The sequence below is a fragment of the Ovis canadensis genome, chromosome 15 (assembly GCF_042477335.2).
Source record: "Ovis canadensis isolate MfBH-ARS-UI-01 breed Bighorn chromosome 15, ARS-UI_OviCan_v2, whole genome shotgun sequence".
Classification (NCBI taxonomy): domain Eukaryota; kingdom Metazoa; phylum Chordata; class Mammalia; order Artiodactyla; family Bovidae; genus Ovis; species Ovis canadensis.
Window position 1 is genome coordinate 85,608,973 of NC_091259.1, and position 17,723 is coordinate 85,626,695.

Genomic DNA, 17,723 nt, shown 5'->3' on the forward strand with positions numbered 1-17,723 from the left:
TTGCTTGGAGAATCCCAGGGATGGAGGGGCCTGGTGGGCTGCCATCTATGGGGTTGCACAGAGTCGGACACAACTGAAGCGACTTAGCAGCAGCAGCAGCAGCAGCAACCATGCAAATTCTGGGAGAGGCAGAATCAGTCAGGCAGTTCCATTTTTGGCCTTCCATTTAATGGGCTTTTTTTTTTTTTCTTTTTTATATACCACACAAGTAGACCTAATAAAATGAGCCAATTTTAGGTGAAATTAGTCTTTAGATACTATAATAAATTTCCATTATATTGATGAAAGTTGGTTATTCATGGCAATCTATTGACAGTCTATTCTGCTTGGAATTTAATATATTTCAAAGTTTTTCTGCCATATTTCTGCTCATAAGCAGCAATTCCAAAAGAGTTAGCATGAATTGATAAAATACATTAGAGATAGACTTTTGAAGCTTTTCTCTAAAACAAGAATTTTCTGGAGGTTTCTAATCTACCATGAGATCTTTGCCTAAAATGCCATAATCTCTAACAAAGGCCTCCCTGAGTATCAGAGGCATTTCTTAGACTTCACTTATATCTAGAATATTTTCACACAGGAAATTGTATAGGGCAGTGTGAACACCTAAAACCTCAGTGGCTTTAGCTTTATCATTTTAATAGGTAATTAAGAATGTCTTTCAGTCTTGCAAGGTTTTTCAAATACATGACCACATCCACACTTTCTCAACAAATAGATTTAGCTTTAGCCTTCAAGAAACAAAAACAAAAACAGATGAAATAGTCAAATATCAAGAGCCTATAGCTCTTTGTACCTGTATGTGTGTGTGCTCAGTCATGTCCTACGCTTTATGACCCCATGAACTGTAGTCTGCCAGAATCCTCTCTCCACAGAATTTTCCAGGTAAGAATACTGGAGTAGGTTGCTGTTTCCTCCTCTAGGGGATCTCCCGACCCAGGGATTGAACTTGCATCTCTTGCATTGGCAGGTAGATTCTTGGCCATTGTACCACCTAGTATAATTAATATGCACGTCTTCATCGTGCCATTATTTTAGTATCCACATGGTGTGACGGACCTTCCCCTAAATCTGTTGTGTATACAATGCATATACTGCAATATATGTATATGTTTCTACTATTCCTCTGGTCATTTTTTATTAGGTGTTTGTTTATTTCCCTTTTGTGACCCAGACAACATGGAGTGTTTTGGATAACAGTGTGGCATGCTCAGTCCTTCAACAAAGAATGCTCACACATAGGATGAAATAAAATAACACTTAAGTAGATGACTGTTCATCACAAAAAGACAGAGACGTCAAAACAGGCATGAGAAGAGGAAACAAGGGAAGGAAATTATCATGGAGAAAGTGATGAAATTGATAGTTGATAAATATTTTTTAAAAAACCAAAAACAAAGTTGATGGCATCCAGCCCCATTACTGCCTGGCGAACAGAAGGGGAACATGTGGACGTGGTGACAGATTTCCTCTTCTTGGGCAAATCACTGTGGAGGGCGACTGCAGCCATGATAGCAGAAGGCAATTGCTTCTTGGCAGGAAAGCACTGACAAATCCAGACAGTGTGTTGAAAAGCAGAGACATTACTCTGCCGACAAAGGTCCATATGGTCAAGGATATGGTCTTCCCAGTGGTCACATATGGTTGTGGGAGCTGGACCATAAAGAAAGCAGAGTGACAAAGAATTTAAGCCCTGGAACTGTGGTGCTGGAGAAGACTCCTGAAGGTCCCTTGGACAGCAAGGAGACCAAACCTGTCAATCTTAAGTGAGATCAACCCTGAATATTAACTAGAAGGACTGATGCTGAAGCTGAAGCTCCAATATTTTGATCATCTAATGCAAACAGATCACTCATTGGAAAAATCCCTGATGCTGGGAAAGATTGCGAGCAGAAGGAAAAGAGGGCATCAGAGGATGAGATGGCTGGATGGCATCACCGATGCAATGAATGTGAACTCGTGCAAACTCTGGGAGATGGCCAGGGACAGGGAGGCCCGGTGTGCTACAGACCACGGGGTTGCAAAGAGTCGGACACGACTGAGCGACTGGACAACAACAAAGACAGCATGGTGATGCACGAAACTAATGTCCTGTCCATTGGTCTTTATATTGATACTACTGTCCTGTCCATCAGTCCTTATAATGAAACTACTGTCCTGTCCATCAGTCTTTATACCAATACTACTGTCCTGTCCATTGGTCTTTATAACAAAACTACTGTCCTGTCCATCGGTCTTTATATCGATACTACTGTCCTGTCCATCTGTCCTTATACTGATACTACTGTCCTGTCCATCGGTCCTTATAATGAAACTACTGTCCTGTCCATCTGTCTTTATACCAATACTACTGTCCTATCCATCGGTCTTGATACTACTGTCCTGTCCATTGGTCCTTATAATGAAACTACTGTCCTGTCCATCGGTCCTTATACCGATACTACTGTCCTGTCCATCGGTCCTTATAATGAAACTACTGTCCTGTCCATCTGTCTTTATACCGATACTACTGTCCTATCCATCGGTCTTGATACTACTGTCCTGTCCATCTGTCTTTATACTGATACTACTGTCCTGTCCATTGGTCTTGATACTACTGTCCTGTCCATTGGTCCTTATAACGATACTACTCTTCTGTCTATTGGTCCTTATAGCCTTCTTTCCTTCCTTTTATCCAAGCTTTATTGAGTTAAAATTCACAAATAGCACGTATAAGGTATTCAAAATGAAGATCTGATATATGTATGTGTTGTGAAATGGTCACCACCGTATGGTTAGTAAACAGTTTGTTAATTCATAGAGTTAACATTTAGAGTATGTGTATGATAAGGACCATTAAGATCTACTCTCCTGGGAAATTTCAAGTTTATAACATAGAATGATTACCTAGAGTCATCATATACATTAGATCCCCAGAACTTATTCACTAAATAATAGTAAGTTTGGCCATTATTACTCATTTCGCCCACCTTTGAGACTCTGGAAAAAAACACCAGTCTACACTCTAATTCTATAAGTTTGAACTTTTAAGATTCAACGTATATGGGAAGCTATACAGTATTTATCTTTATCTGTTTGCCTATTTTAGTCAGCATAATGCATTTATGGTTCTTCCATATGTGGTAAACAAAGCTTCTTGAATTCTAAAAGACACAGTCTTGTCCCTCTCAAGACCCATCTAATTGTCAGATCCTCTGCCCACTATCATTTTATCTCCCAAGTAGAATAATTATTAGAGCTAAGCCTGAATATATCTATCAAAAGATACACTAGTTTTAGATTTTATTTTGGATTTTAAATCCTCATTTTTTATTTCATAGATTTTGAGATTTCTTAAAAGTTATATACTATTTAATCAATTAATGCTTCTTATTAGCATTAGCTTATATTCATTTGTATAGAAAGTACAGTGTATACCATAGAACATAAAGAGACTCAAAGATTTCTCAGGAAATACAATAATTCTTGAGGTAGCCAAAATATTATTCAAATGAAAGAATAAAGCAGAGATATTTGACAAAATTAGAAAATTCTGGAAAGTTTTCAACAAAGGGAAAGCACCATATGTAAACTCTTGATACATGAATAGAAGTATGCAATATTTCAGAACCAAAATATTTTCTAAAACTTAGACTTTATAACAACAAATTCTCATTTGAACTGTTTAAGACAACTGTTTCTCTTGCATTGCTCAGTATAAGTTTATATTAAAAAAACACAACAATGTGCGTGTACTTGTGACTATGAGAGTGTGTGAAATAAAAACCTTTAAAATCACATTTAAAGTTTCAGTTTTTCCAGGGCCTGTTTCACATCCTTGTTCCTTAGGCTGTAAATCAGAGGGTTTAACATGGGAATCACGAGGCTGTAAAACAACGAGGACCTTTTGTCTTCATCGAGAGAGTAGGATGAACTCGGCCTGAAATACATGAAGAGCAGAGTTCCCTGGAAAATTGCCACGGCAGTTAGGTGGGAGGTGCAGGTGGAGAAAGCTTTGAACCTCCCTTCGGCAGAGTGGATCTTCAAGACTGCTAGGATGATATAACAATAAGAGACAAAGACTCCTGAAACGGAGGTCAGTTCAACACAGCCAAAAAAAATGAATAATGCCAATTCATTGACCCGTGTATCAGAGCATGAAAGGGAGAGAAGTGGAGGTAAGTCACAAAAAAAGTGGTTAATCACATTTGACCCACAGAAGCATAAGCGGAATGCTAATGTCATGTGTATCAAAGTATCTGTCATTCCCAACAGGTAAACCCCCGCCATGAGCAGGGAGCACACCCTGCTGGACATGCTGACCGCATAGAGCAAGGGGCTGCTGACGGCCTTGTACCTGTCATAGGCCATCACTGCCAGCAGGAGACACTCACAGTCTATAAAGTTAGAGAAGACCAAAAATTGCAGAGCGCAGCCATAGAAGGAGATTGATCTCTTTTTGGTTAAAAGGTCCACCAGCATCTTGGGGCCAATAGCTGTGGAATAGCAGAGGTCACAGAAGGAGAGGTGGCTGAGGAAAAAGTACATGGGTGTGTGCAGCTGGGGATCCATCCTAATGAGGGTGATCATTCCCAGATTTGCCAGAAGGTTAATGAGATAGACAATAACAAACATGGTAAATAAGATCATCTTGACTCCAGGCTTCTCCGTGATTCCCCACAATATGAACTCAGTGAAGGAGGAGCAGTTTCCTCTTTGCATTCTTCTGTCTTCTGGTCTAAAGTCTTGAGGAATGATCAAGAAAATGATACACGTAAGGGTACCACTTCGGGGTGTTCACGAATATCTGCAGGGGAGAACACAATTTATTTCTGCAATGGTCTTTTTTTTTTTTTCTTTAACATTCTCAGCCTGATGTGTCTAAGATCAGTGTTTTCTGCACACTATTTTGAAGATGTGATGAGATATCAGTTCACCCAAATATCCCTCTTGATACAAGGAAGGTGGTGCTCAGAGGAACTGAAGAGTTCATGGCAGCAACCAGTCGACCCCTAAAGGAAATTGGAAGGACCCGCTGATGCTGCAGCTGAAGCTCCAATACTTTGGCCACCTGTTGCAAAGAACCAACTCATTAGAAAAATCCTAATGCTGGGAAAGATTGAAGGCAGAAGAAGAGGCAGCAGAAGATGAGATGGTTAGATAGCATCACCAGCTCTATTGACATAGATTTGAACAAACTCCAAGAGACAATGAGGGACAAGGAAGCCTAGAGTGCTGCAGTCCATGGGGTCACAGAGAGTCAGACATGACAGTGACTGGACAACAACGTAGGCAGTGACATACTTCAGCAATTACATCTAGATTTGCACAGGTTTCTCAACTGCCCATCTCAGATACTTTTATTATTATCAGGCTGATAGCAATACCTCTTTAAAGAGTGCCCACTGATCCAGTCATTTTCTGAGTGTGTGCCTCCATGCACGCTCTGTCGCTAAACTCTGTTTGACTCGTTGCGTTCTCATAGACTGCAGCCCTCCAGGCTCCCTATCCATGGGATTTTCCAGGCACGATTCTTATCCCGTGGAGAAGGAAGCCTGGTGGGCTGCAGTTCATGAGGTCGCAACGAGTGAGACAGAACGTAGCAACAGAGCATACACTCAGAAAATGACTAAGTCAGTGGGCATTCTTTAAAGAGGTATTGCCATCTACTTGATAATAATAAAAAAGACCCGAGATAGATAGTTTTGAAACTTCTATTTCTAGATGTTGTTCCTAACTAAGCTACCGCCATAAGCTCTTTAATTTCTCTGAGCACTGTATTCTTTGTATCGAGAAGGATATTTAGATGAATTGACATCTCGTTACATCGCCAAAGCAGTGTGAAAAAAACACCGATGCTGGAGACAGCAGGCTGAAAGTATATAAATAATCATTCACTATGCTGAAAAAATTCCTTGGATACAAAATTTTATTTTCATTATCATGTTGCACATAAAACATAATTTAAAATATTTATTATTAGTTTACAATCTATAGCATGCACTGATAGCAATGAAAATAATTGTTATTGATCCTAGTCTCTAGTATTTAGTGAGACATGAAATAAGTAACATTGAAACCTTTCTCTAAATATTCATCACTGCTTTGCCACATGACTTATTACCTACTTACAGACTTTCTGCTGCCAAAGGAGGAGGCTCTTGAACAAAGAAAAATGCTAAAATGAAGTGAAGACCACAGAATCTAACACCTACTGTTGCATCTCTTTGGATTTTAATGGCCTTTAATATTATAAGAGTGGAAACAGGTTTAGGGGACGCTAAGTGCTTCTGCAATACGTAGGTCTCTCTGTCTAGGATGAACGCATTATGGATCTGTCGTATGTTTGCATGCAGATTGCATGTCTCTGATGTAGATAAGAACAGTGCGTGGGTAAGGAATTTTTCCTTCTGATCTTAGCAGCTATGGGGCTTCACATGAAGATGAATATGCACATTTTCACTTTTAAATTCACTCATACATTATATTTTAAATAGATGAGAACAAACCCACCAAGCCCCCTTTAAATTCACCTATATGGTACTCCGATTATAAAAGGAGTAATATCTTTCCTATAAACCAGAATCAAAATAAATTAATTTAATAGTTATATTATGGATATTAACAAGTACAGAATCTGCCAGTTCTGAGAAGAAAATATTGTTCCTGAACATTAAATTACAGAATGTATTCAACTGAGTAAACAGGTATAAAATGTTGTATTTATAAATTGATTTTCCACCAAATGGGAATGTTTTTGTCCTATGTTCTTTAAATCAGGACCTCAAAACCTACCTGAGATGAACTGGTCTTAGGTAGCTGAACAGTAAGCAGATAGCATTTTATTTTACCAGGTACATTGGGATTTAAATCCCTGGGCCACTGCCTTTGGGTGTTGGTGTTGTACAAACATGCCATTAATTATGTTTCTGCTTCTGCGTTTTGGCTCATGAGTCAGGGACAATTTTAGCACAGGATGACCTTGTACACATCAGTTATTTAGTGACCTTGTCACTAAATTTATCTAGCATAAGGGGGGCTTCCCTCGTAGATCAGGCGGTAAAGGATATGCCTGCAATGCAGCAGACCCGGGTTTGATTCCTGGGTCAGGAAGATCTCTGGAGAAAGAAATGGCAACCCACTCCAGTACTCTTGCCTGGAAAATCCCATGGATAGAGGAGCCTGGCGGGCTACAGTCCATGGGGTCCCAAGGGTTGTACAAAACTTAGTGACTAAACCACCGCCAAGGATGAAGCAGTGCGAGTGAATACAGAGAGAAATGTCTCCATAATACATGATGAAAATACTTAAAATGTTGAAAAACCATGCATTTGTATATATAACAATTTGTATCCAAAATATATGAACTTTCCTCAATAGTAAAAAAAAAAAAAAAAAAAAAAAACCACAACAAAAAAAGCCCCAACAAAATGTGGCAAAAAAAAAAAAAATACTTTCAACAAGATGATAAATCAGCAAGACGTTAATGCTTACGAATTTCATTCTTATGTGAATCAGTAGGTATTAAGGCAGTGGCATGGAGAAGGCAATAGCACCCCAGTCCAGTACTCTTGCCTGGAAAATCCCATGGATGGAGGAGCCTGGTGGGCTGCAGTCCATGGAGTGGTGAAGAGTCAGACATGACTGAGCGACTTCACTTTCACTTTTCACTTTCATGAATTGGAGAAGGAACTGGCAACCCACTCCTGTGTTCTTGCCTGGAGAATCCCAAGGATGGGGGAGCCTGGTGGGCTGCCGTCTATGGGGTTGCAGAGTCGGACACGATTAAACCGACTTAGCAGCAGCAGCGGAAAGGCAGTGGCAATAAAGCCACAGTAAGATAACATAACTTAAATGTTAATGGACTGAAATTAAATACTGATCATAACTAATGTTCTCTTTCATCTGAATTCTCATTTGCGAAGTACACAGGCTTTCTTATCAGTTTGGGTGTTTTCTCAGTTCTTTTTAATGTTTTTGTTTGTTTTTCTACCTTTTTCCTTATAAATCTGAGAAATTATTTATGCTAAAATTCATAAATGTAGTACATATATTTTTGTAAAAGTGATTCTCAATTTTTTAAAATGCCTTTGTATATGTCATTGTCACTCTTGCCTATGAGGAGCTCAACACTGAAATGTCACCTGTAACCTGGGGAGATATCATTGAGGCCAATCTCAAACCACAATATGATTGCTAATAATTTCCCACTAAAATTAAGAAGGGCTTTATAGTTTTCTATATATAGGTCTTTAGTTTCTTTAGGTAGATATATTCCTAAGTATTTTATTCTTTTCGTTGCAATGGTGAAAGGAATTGTTTCCTTAATTTCTTTTTCTACTTTCTCATTATTAGTGTATAGGAATGCAAGGGATTTCTGTGTGTTGATTTTATGTCCTACAACTTTACTATATTCATTGATTAGCTCTAGTAATTTTCTGGTGGAGTCTTTAGGGTTTTCTATGTAGAGGATCATGTCATCTGCAAACAGTGAAAGTTTTACTTCTTTTCCAATTTGGATTCCTTTTATTTCTTTTTCTGCTCTGATTGCTGTGGCCAAAACTTCCCAGAACTATGTTGAATAGTAGCGGTGAAACTGGGCACCCTTGTCTTGTTTCTGACTTTAGGGGAAATGCTTTCAATTTTTCACCATTGAGGATAATGTTTGCTGTGGGTTTGCCATATATAGCTTTTATTAAGCTGAGGTATGTTCCTTCTATTCCTGCTTTCTGGAGAGTTTTTATGATAAATGGATGTTGAATTTTGTCAAAGGCCTTCTCTGCATCTATTGAGATAATCATATGGTTTTTATTTTTCAATTTGTTAATGTGGTGAATTACATTGATTGATTTGCGGATATTGAAGAATCCTTGCATCCCTGGGATAAAGCCCATTTGGTCATGGTGTATGATCTTTTTAATGTGTTGTTGGATTCTGATTGCTAGAATTTTGTTGAGGATTTTTGCATCTATGTTCATCAGTGATATTGGCCTGTAGTTTTCTTTTTTAAATCAAAGAGGACACTAATAGATGGAGAAATATACCATGTTCATGGATCAGAAGAATCAATATACTGAAAATGAGTATACTACCCAAAGCAATTTACAAATTCAATGCAATCCCTGTCAAGCTACCAGCCATATTTTTCACAGAACTGGAACAAATAATTTCAAGATTTGTATGGAAATACAAAAAACCTTGAATTGCCAAAGCAATCTTGAGAATGAAGAATGGAACTGGAGGAATCAACTTGCCTGACTTCAGGCTCTACTACAAAGCCACAGTCATCAAGACAGTATGGTACTGGCACAAAGACAGACATATAGATCAATGGAACAAAATAGAAAGCCCAGAGATAAATCCACCAACATATGGACACCTTATCTTTGACAAAGGAGGCAAGAATATACAATGGAGTAAAGACAATCTCTTTAACAAGTGGTGCCGGGAAAACTGGTCAACCACTTGTAAAAGAATGAAACTAGATCACTTTCTAACACCACACACAAAAATAAACTCAAAATGGATTAAAGATCTAAATGTAAGATCAGAAAGTATAAAACTCCTAGAGGAGAACATAGGCAAAACACTCTCCGACATAAATCACAGCAGGATCCTCTATGATCCACCTCCCAGAATTCTGGAAATAAAAGCAAAAATAAACAAATGGGATCTAATTAAAATTAAAAGCTCCTGCACAACAAAGGAAACTATAAACAAGATGAAAAGACAGCCTTATGAATGGGAGAAAATAATAGCAAATGAAGCAACTGACAAACCACTAATCTCAAAAATATACAAGCAACTTATGCAACTCAATTCCAAAAAAGTAAACGACCCAATCAAAAAATGGGCCAAAGAACTAAATAGACATTTCTCTAAAGAAGACATACGGACGGCTAACAAACACATGAAAAGATGCTCAACATCACTCATTAGTAGAGAAATGCAAATCAAAACCACAATGAGGTACCATTTCACACCAGTCAGAATGGCTGCGATCCAAAAATCTGCAAGCAATAAATGCTGGAGAGGGTGTGGAGAAAAGGGAACCCTCCTACACTGTTGGTGGGAATGCAAACTAGTACAGCCACTATGGAGAACAGTGTGGAGATTCCTTAAAAACTTGCAAATAGAACTACCTTATGACCCAGCAATCCCACAGCTGGGCATACACACTGAGGAAACCAGAATTGAAAGAGACACATGTACCCCAGTGTTCATCGCAGCACTGTTTATAATAGCCAGGACATGGAAACAACCTAGATGTCCATCAGCAGACGAATGGATAAGAAAGCACTGGTACATATACACAATGGAGTATTACTCAGCCATTAAAAAGAATTCATTTGAATCAGTTCTGATGAGATGGATGAAACTGGAGCCGATTATACAGAGTGAAGTAAGCCAGAAAGAAAAACACCAATACAGTATACTAACACATATATATGGAATTTAGGAAGATGGCAATGACGACCCTGTATGCAGACAGCAAAAAAGACACAGATGTGTATAACGGACTTTTGGACTCAGAGGGAGAGGGAGAGGGTGGGATGATTTGGGAGAATGGCATTCTAACATGTATACTATCATGTAAGAATTGAATCGCCAGTCTATGTCTGACGCAGGATGCAGCATGCTTGGGGCTGGTGCATGGGGATGACCCAGAGAGATATTATGGGGAGGGAGGTGGGAGGGGGGTTCATATTTGGGAACGCATGTAAGAATTAAAGATTTTAAAATTAAAAAAAAATTTTAAGAAGGGCTCCCAGGTAGCTCAATGGTAAAGAATCCAACTACCAATGGAGGAGACTCAGGAGACATATGTTCAATCCCTGGGTCAGGAAGATCCCCAGAGGAGGAAATGGCACCCCACTCCAGTATTCTTGCCTGGAAAATTCCATGGACAGAGGAGCCTGGCAGGCTACAATCCAGGGGTTGCAAAGAGTTGGACATGACTGAGCACGCAGGCATACACATCACACACACACACACACACACACACACACAAAATCACGAAACTGATTATGTTTCAAAAGCATTTTGATATCATTATTTACTTCTCTGTTACACATATGGTGTATGTACAGTTGTTTTCAATCCCCTAATTCTACTCCTATCCAAATTAATTTTTCCCTCAGGTATATCCCTATCTTCAGGGATGCAAAAATCCCTTGGGTTACATTTTGTTCAGCCAGAAGCAAGTGTTAATTTTTCAACAGGCCTGCTCCTCAAAAACATGTGCACTAACATAATTTCTACGTTCCCCCACATAACAATTTAAACCTGAGTTTAGGCAGCTGCATTAGAAATTGCAAGGTGAGTAAACGAAAATATCTCCCAATGGGATTGATGCTTCATTACAAGTGGAGATTTTAAGCAATCAAAAAACATCTTAAAGAGAAAATGTATGCTTCAGATACAAGTGAGGAAAAAACAATTGTTTTTTCATGTTTTGCTGACACGAAAACAATTTTATGTTGGCAAATACTACCCAAAGATGATCATTTTTTAGAATATAATTGTTAGTTCCTCAAACTTTGAGTAGTATGACACAGAGCTCATTGCATGATCTGGTATTAAAGTACATTTCAGCTCCCCGCTGCTGTGAGTGACCAGGAGAGTCAGTGGGTGGACGAATGCAGTGCTGTTCTACAAGAAAGGCAGCGCTTTCAGTGATCTAAAGATCAATAAGGTACTGAGATACTCTGGTAATTATACTCTCCATCAATTTCATAAATCTATATGAATAATCATTTTATATAAGAATATTTTAGACAGAAGTAAATATTAATATTTTTTATAATCTCATAGAAAAAAATAAAGACAGTGATTTTAAAGTATAATATACATACAGACGGAGAAGGCAATGGCACCCCACGCTAGTACTCTTGCCTGGAAAATCCCATGGATGGAGGAGCCTGGTAGGCTGCAGTCCATGGGGTCGCTGAGAGTTGGACACGACTGTGACTTCACTTTCACTTTTCACTTTAATGCATTGGAGAAGGAAATGACAACCTGTGGGGCCCTAAGTGGGAAACCTTAAAAAAGAAGGGCTAGCTTTGCAGTTTAGAACTGAGATGGCACCTGGAGGAAGAGATAGGGGCGTGATCTATATTACAGTTTTTGATTGGCTCTCTTGATTTCCGTGCACGTGGACAGCGCGTGATCACCATAGACTTCTGTTATAATGAAGGCACATGACGATTTGACCTTTAACAAGATTGGTGCAACTATGGCATATTACGATTTGACCTTTAACGTGATTGGCGCAACTATGGCACATGACGATTTGACCTTTAACGTGATTGGTGCAACTATGGAAAGTTCCTCGCAAAACCCGCTTGCTTGCCTATATAAACCAAGAGTTTGTGGCAATAAAGCGGAACTGCTTAGACGGAACCGCTGTTGAGTGTTATTGTCTCTTGCTGGCTGAGGGGCTCAGTTGGCGGACAGCAGGCTCACCTCTCCTCAGGACCCCTCAGCTTTGCTGAGGGAAGTTCCACTGCCTCTCTCTTTCTGTGGAGCACCCCCTGCAGCAACCCACTCCAGTGTTCTTGCCTGGAGAATCCCAGGGATGGCAGAGACTGGGGGGCTGCCGTCTATGGGGTAGCACAGAGTCAGATATCACTGAAGTGACTTAGCAGCAGCAGCATACATAAAGAAAAAGTTTCCATATAAAAATGTAGACTTCAAAAAATCTTTCAAAAATGGAAAAATTCCTGCACCCAGAACCAAAAAAAAAAAAAAAAAAAAAACCCAAAACAAAACAAAACTAGATTCTCAGAAACTGTCCCTATATCCATCAGAAGTTGATTTTCCATTTGATACATGAGTTTGTATATTTTTAAGGTATAAAGTAGTGAGATCATACAGCTTTTACACTTCTATGTCTGGATTTTTTCACTTAAGATTATGTTTGTGAAGTCTTCCCATGCTCTTGTATGAGGATGTAGTTATTCATTGTCATTGCTGTGTACTTTTCCAGTGTACAAACTTATCATAAAGTCATTTGTCTAATCTAAAGCAGGAGTCAGTGAACTTGACCTGTTAGGTTTTATTGGAGCTGTGATACACCATGTATTCATGTATTATGGATGGCTGCTTTTGTGATAGAGGACAAAACAGTTCAGATGTAACAAGATTTTATCATCTACAAACCCTAAAATAGACATTATTAAATACTTTCAGAAAAGTATGTCATCTTGATCTAATGTATTAAAAGATATGAGTTGCTTTTGGTGTTACACTACTGTAATTAATACAATGGTGAACATTTCTATGAATGCCTTTTGGGTGCATATTCATTCTATATGCTTGGACATGCTTCTAGGAGTGATATTTTTGGACATTTATTTGTTCAGCTATAGGAGACTCAGACATAGAACTTTGCCAAGTGCAGTGTCAAATCTCAATCTACTGTCAATGCATAAAAACCATGGTTGTTTCACATCCTCAACAATAGTAGATACTTGTTTACTATTTGGTGTGTAAACAAGTACTTTTGCCATTTGGTTAGTGTCAACACAACTCTTAACGTTTTATTTCACTTCCATTTACTTCAGCACTAATAAAGTCAGATATCTATCCACTTCTATAAGTGAAAGTTTGCAGCCTCGAGCCGTGAGCTACTCCAGAATTCATGACCTCCAGAGGAGAGGATTTTGATCTGGAGTCAGAGAGGAGGCTTGATCACTTGAAGGTTTTGTGTAATAAAGTTTTACTAAAGTATAAATGGGTAGAGGAAGCTCTGACATAGACATCAGAAGGGGGCAGAAAGAATGACTCCCTTGCTAGCTTTCAGCAAGGAGTTATATATCTGTTAAAGAATCACCTAAAAACAGAGAGTTGCATCAGGCCCCTCTCCCGCAATATGCATTTTGAGACAGCACGGGGCACAAGGTGAGTCATCCCCAGCCATGAAACAATTGACATGAACCTTAAAGAAAGGTAGATTTCCAAGCAATTACATAGTTTCATTAACATAGCTTAAGAGAACATTCCCATGAGTCAGACATATGGATTTGTTGAGCCATTATCAGTTCAAGGTTTAAGAAAAGTTAAGTCCAGGCTAAACCAGGGGTCTTCCTGACAACACAGAATTTAAAGCAAACCTTGCTGGGAGCCAGCGTGAGGAATCCCGGCCATGGCAAATGTCATGAGGAAGGAGGCTCGGCATACGCAAAGGTGGGATAGAGCCTCAGGGGTCCCCCTGGAAATTCTCAAGCATCTACCCCCAAAATCAGAGTCTGCCTACCTTACTGCATTATGCCTTTCTCCAACTACTCTGACATTAACAGGGGGCTATTCCCCACCACCTTTTTCTGGAAAAAGTTAACTTAGAGCTCCAGCTAACAGTCTCCTGCATATAAAGAGAATGTCTCGGCTTAAACCCCTCTGATAGCTTTCTAACTTACCTGACCGGTCTGTCTGGATTTTTACAACTGAGCATGTGAATTGTTTACAGCCTCCCAAGTGCCAGAGGCACTGAAAGCTTAAGATATTCTAGGAAAAATCATTAGAATAAAACTGATTAAGGGTTGCATTGTTGAGCCAATACTTGCTGCCAAGTTTTCATATCTTTTAATGTAACTTTATTTAGTACTTTGAAGGTGATGCAGATTAAGGAAAAACACTACAGGGAAAATGAGATTAACATTCATTAAGGAAGAGGGCCATAAAATGGTAACAGGCCTTTTGGCCAGAAGATAATGTAAATCACCTGAGACCCTTTGTATACGGAAAGATTTGCAGAAAGAAAGCCTGGTCTTGATAAGGGTCAGCTCTTGATAAGGCTGCTGACCCTGCATAACTTTGTATTATACATTGATCTCTGTGTACAACCAAAAGTATGAAAAGCTTTCCTGGAAAATAAAGGACGGACCAGTTCCTGGAAAGACTGGTTTCCCCCGTGTGGTCTTTTCTTGTTCTCTGCTTTTCTGGCTGAATTCCCATCTGGAGCGTGGAGGCTCACCATGTCTACTTACTTGCCCTGGCTTCTAAGACCCACGCAAGAGGGAGCCCAAGGCAGGGCACCCTCCGCTATTCAAGCGGGCGTCAGCGGTCTATGTAGGTGGTGCAAACTCCTTGTCTTGGAGTTTTATTGGTTTTCCATGTAAACCAAGGAATATCAGCCTCTTTTCTCCTCTGTTTCTTCACTACATTATTCTTCCCTAATCTCTCTTTAAATTTCTAATTAATCTCTCTTTAATTGCCGACTCCATCACCGCTTTGAATTCCCTGGATCACCAGGGGCTGGACCCCGGCACCTTCTTTAAATTTTGTGTAGAGAAGGAACAAACAAAACAAACAAACAAAAAACATCTGCCACTTTCAGCTTATTTCCTCTTCTTGGGGATCCCTCGCCTTCCTGCCTGTTGCCTTCTCATAAGGAGTCCATGAGATGTTGAACTTGGATAACAGGGCATGTAACACAGCTGTTTTTAAAAGTTTTGTCCTACTAAAACTTACACTGTCTTAATGGCTTCATGTAATTGACATTTCAGGTTGAGTGAGTGAGTGAAAGTCACTCAGTCGTGTCCAACTCTTTGCAACCCCATGTACTATACAGTTCATGGAATTCTCCAGGCAGAATACTGGAATGGGTTGCCTTTCCCTTCTCCAAGGGTTCTTCCCAACCTAGGGATCAAACCCAGGTCTCCCACATTTCAGGCAGATTCTTTACCAGCTGAGACACAAGGGAAGCCCTAGAATACTGGAGTAGGTAGCCTCTCTCTTCTCCAGGGGATCTTCCCGACCCGGGAATCAAACTGGGGTCTCCTGCACTGCAAGTGGATTCTTTACCAACTGAGATACCTGGCCTATATGTTCAGATCAATTCTTTGACTGAATGTGAAGTGACTCTTTTTGCTTTTTCCTCATATTCTTTCCACTCAAGTGGACCTTAGAAAGCATCACTATGAACAAAGCTAGCAGAGGTGATGGAATTCCAGTTGAGCTGTTTCAAGTCCTGAAAGATGATGCCATGAAAGTGCTGCACTCAATATGCCAGCAAATTTGGAAAACTCAGCAGTGGCCACAGGACTGGAAAAGGTCAGTTTTCACTCCAATTCCAAAGAAAGGAAATGCCAAAGAATGCTCAAACTACCACACAGTTGCACTCATCTCACATGCTACTAAAGCAATGCTCAAAATTCTCCAAGCCAGGCTTCCGCAATACATGAACCGTGAACTCCCTGATGTTCAAGCTGGTTTTAGAAAAGGCAGAGGAACCAGAGATCAAATTGCCAACTGCTGGTGACGGAATGAAACACCAACACTACAGAGTGGTTTGAATCTTTATATTTTAGCAATTGCTTCTTACAGCTGCTTTATTTTATATCCCTTGCACAACAACCTACAGGGCAAGTTGCCAAGCACTATGATTCAGAGACTATACAGTGCGTAGGCGCAGGGCGAGATAACCTTTACCTTGACTTATTTTCTGCAGCTAAGACTTTGTTTTGGGGAACTTCCTTAACAACTTAGAATCCATTTTGTCCCTGGGTCTGTTCCTTTTGAGGAATCAGGGAAACATCCTTGTGGGCAAGAACTGTTCTTTTCCCACAGGAACAAATAGGATTTTTAGCTGAACATCTTGTTTGCAAGAATGTTCAGCCCTGGTTGAGAATCTTGTTTGCAAGCACTTCTCAACCTTCCTTATACCTAGTTCCCTACACTGGGCAGAACATCTCATTTGCAAGAGTGTTCAGCCCTCGTTGAGAGTCTCATTTGTAAGCACTTCTCAACCTTCCTTTTACCTTGTTCCCTACACCAACATCCGCTGGATCATGGAAAAAGGAAGAGAGTTCCAGAAGAACAGCTATTTCTGTTTTATTGACTATGCCAAAGCCTTTGACTGTGTGGATCACAACAAACTGTGGAAAATTCTGAAAGAGATGGGAATACCAGACCACCTGAACTGCCTCTTGAGAAATCTGTATGCAGGTCAGGAAGCAACAGTTAGAACTGGACATGGAACAACAGACTGGTTCCAAATAGGAAAAGGAGTACATCAAGGCTGTATATTGTCACCCTGCTTATTTAACTTATATTCAGAGTACATCATGAGAAACGCTGGATTGGAAGAAGCACAAACTGGAATCAAGATTGCCAGGAGAAATATCAATAACCTCAGATATGCAGATGACACCATCCTTATGGCAGAAAGTGAAGAGGAGCTAAGAAGCCTCTTGATGAAAGTGAAAGAGGAGAGTGAAAAGGTTGGCTTAAAGCTCAACATTCAGAAAATGAAGATCATGACATCCGGTCCCATCACTTCATGGGAAATAGATAGGGAAACAGTGGAAACAGTGTCAGACTTTATTTTTTTGGGCTCCAAAATCACTGCAGATGGTGACTGCAGCCATGAAATTAGAAGACACTTACTCCTTTGAAGAAAAGTTATGAGCAACCTAGATAGCATATTCAAAAGCGAGACAGTACTTTGCCGACTAAGGTCCGTCTAGTCGAGGCTATGATTTTTCCTGTGGTCATGTATGGATGTGAGAGTTGGACTGTGAAGAAGACTGAGCACCGAGGAATTGATGCTTTTGAACTGTGGTGTTGGAGAAGACTCTTGAGAGTCCCTTGGACTGCAAGGAGATCCAACCAGTCCATTCTGAAGGAGATCAGCCCTGGGATTTCTTTGGAAGGACTGATGCTAAAGCTGCAGCTCCAATAATTTGGCCACCTCATGTGAAGAGTTGACTCATTGGAAAAGACTCTGATGCTGGGAGGGATTG

General features: G+C 39.8%; 1 protein-coding gene and 1 pseudogene across 1 annotated transcript; one reads left to right on the top strand and one right to left on the bottom strand.

Annotated features, from left to right (window-relative positions):
- The window catches only part of LOC138420356 (olfactory receptor 1165-like), a 57,801-nt pseudogene that overhangs the window by 39,136 nt on the left and 942 nt on the right, over positions 1-17,723 (top strand).
- LOC138420357 (olfactory receptor 5W2-like) lies at positions 3,781-7,482 on the bottom strand. The gene is made up of 2 exons (XM_069553548.1): positions 7,470-7,482; positions 3,781-4,712 (listed from the first exon to the last, which is right to left on the bottom strand). Exons 1-2 carry the CDS (start codon positions 7,480-7,482, stop codon positions 3,781-3,783), a joined length of 945 nt encoding a protein of 314 aa, XP_069409649.1.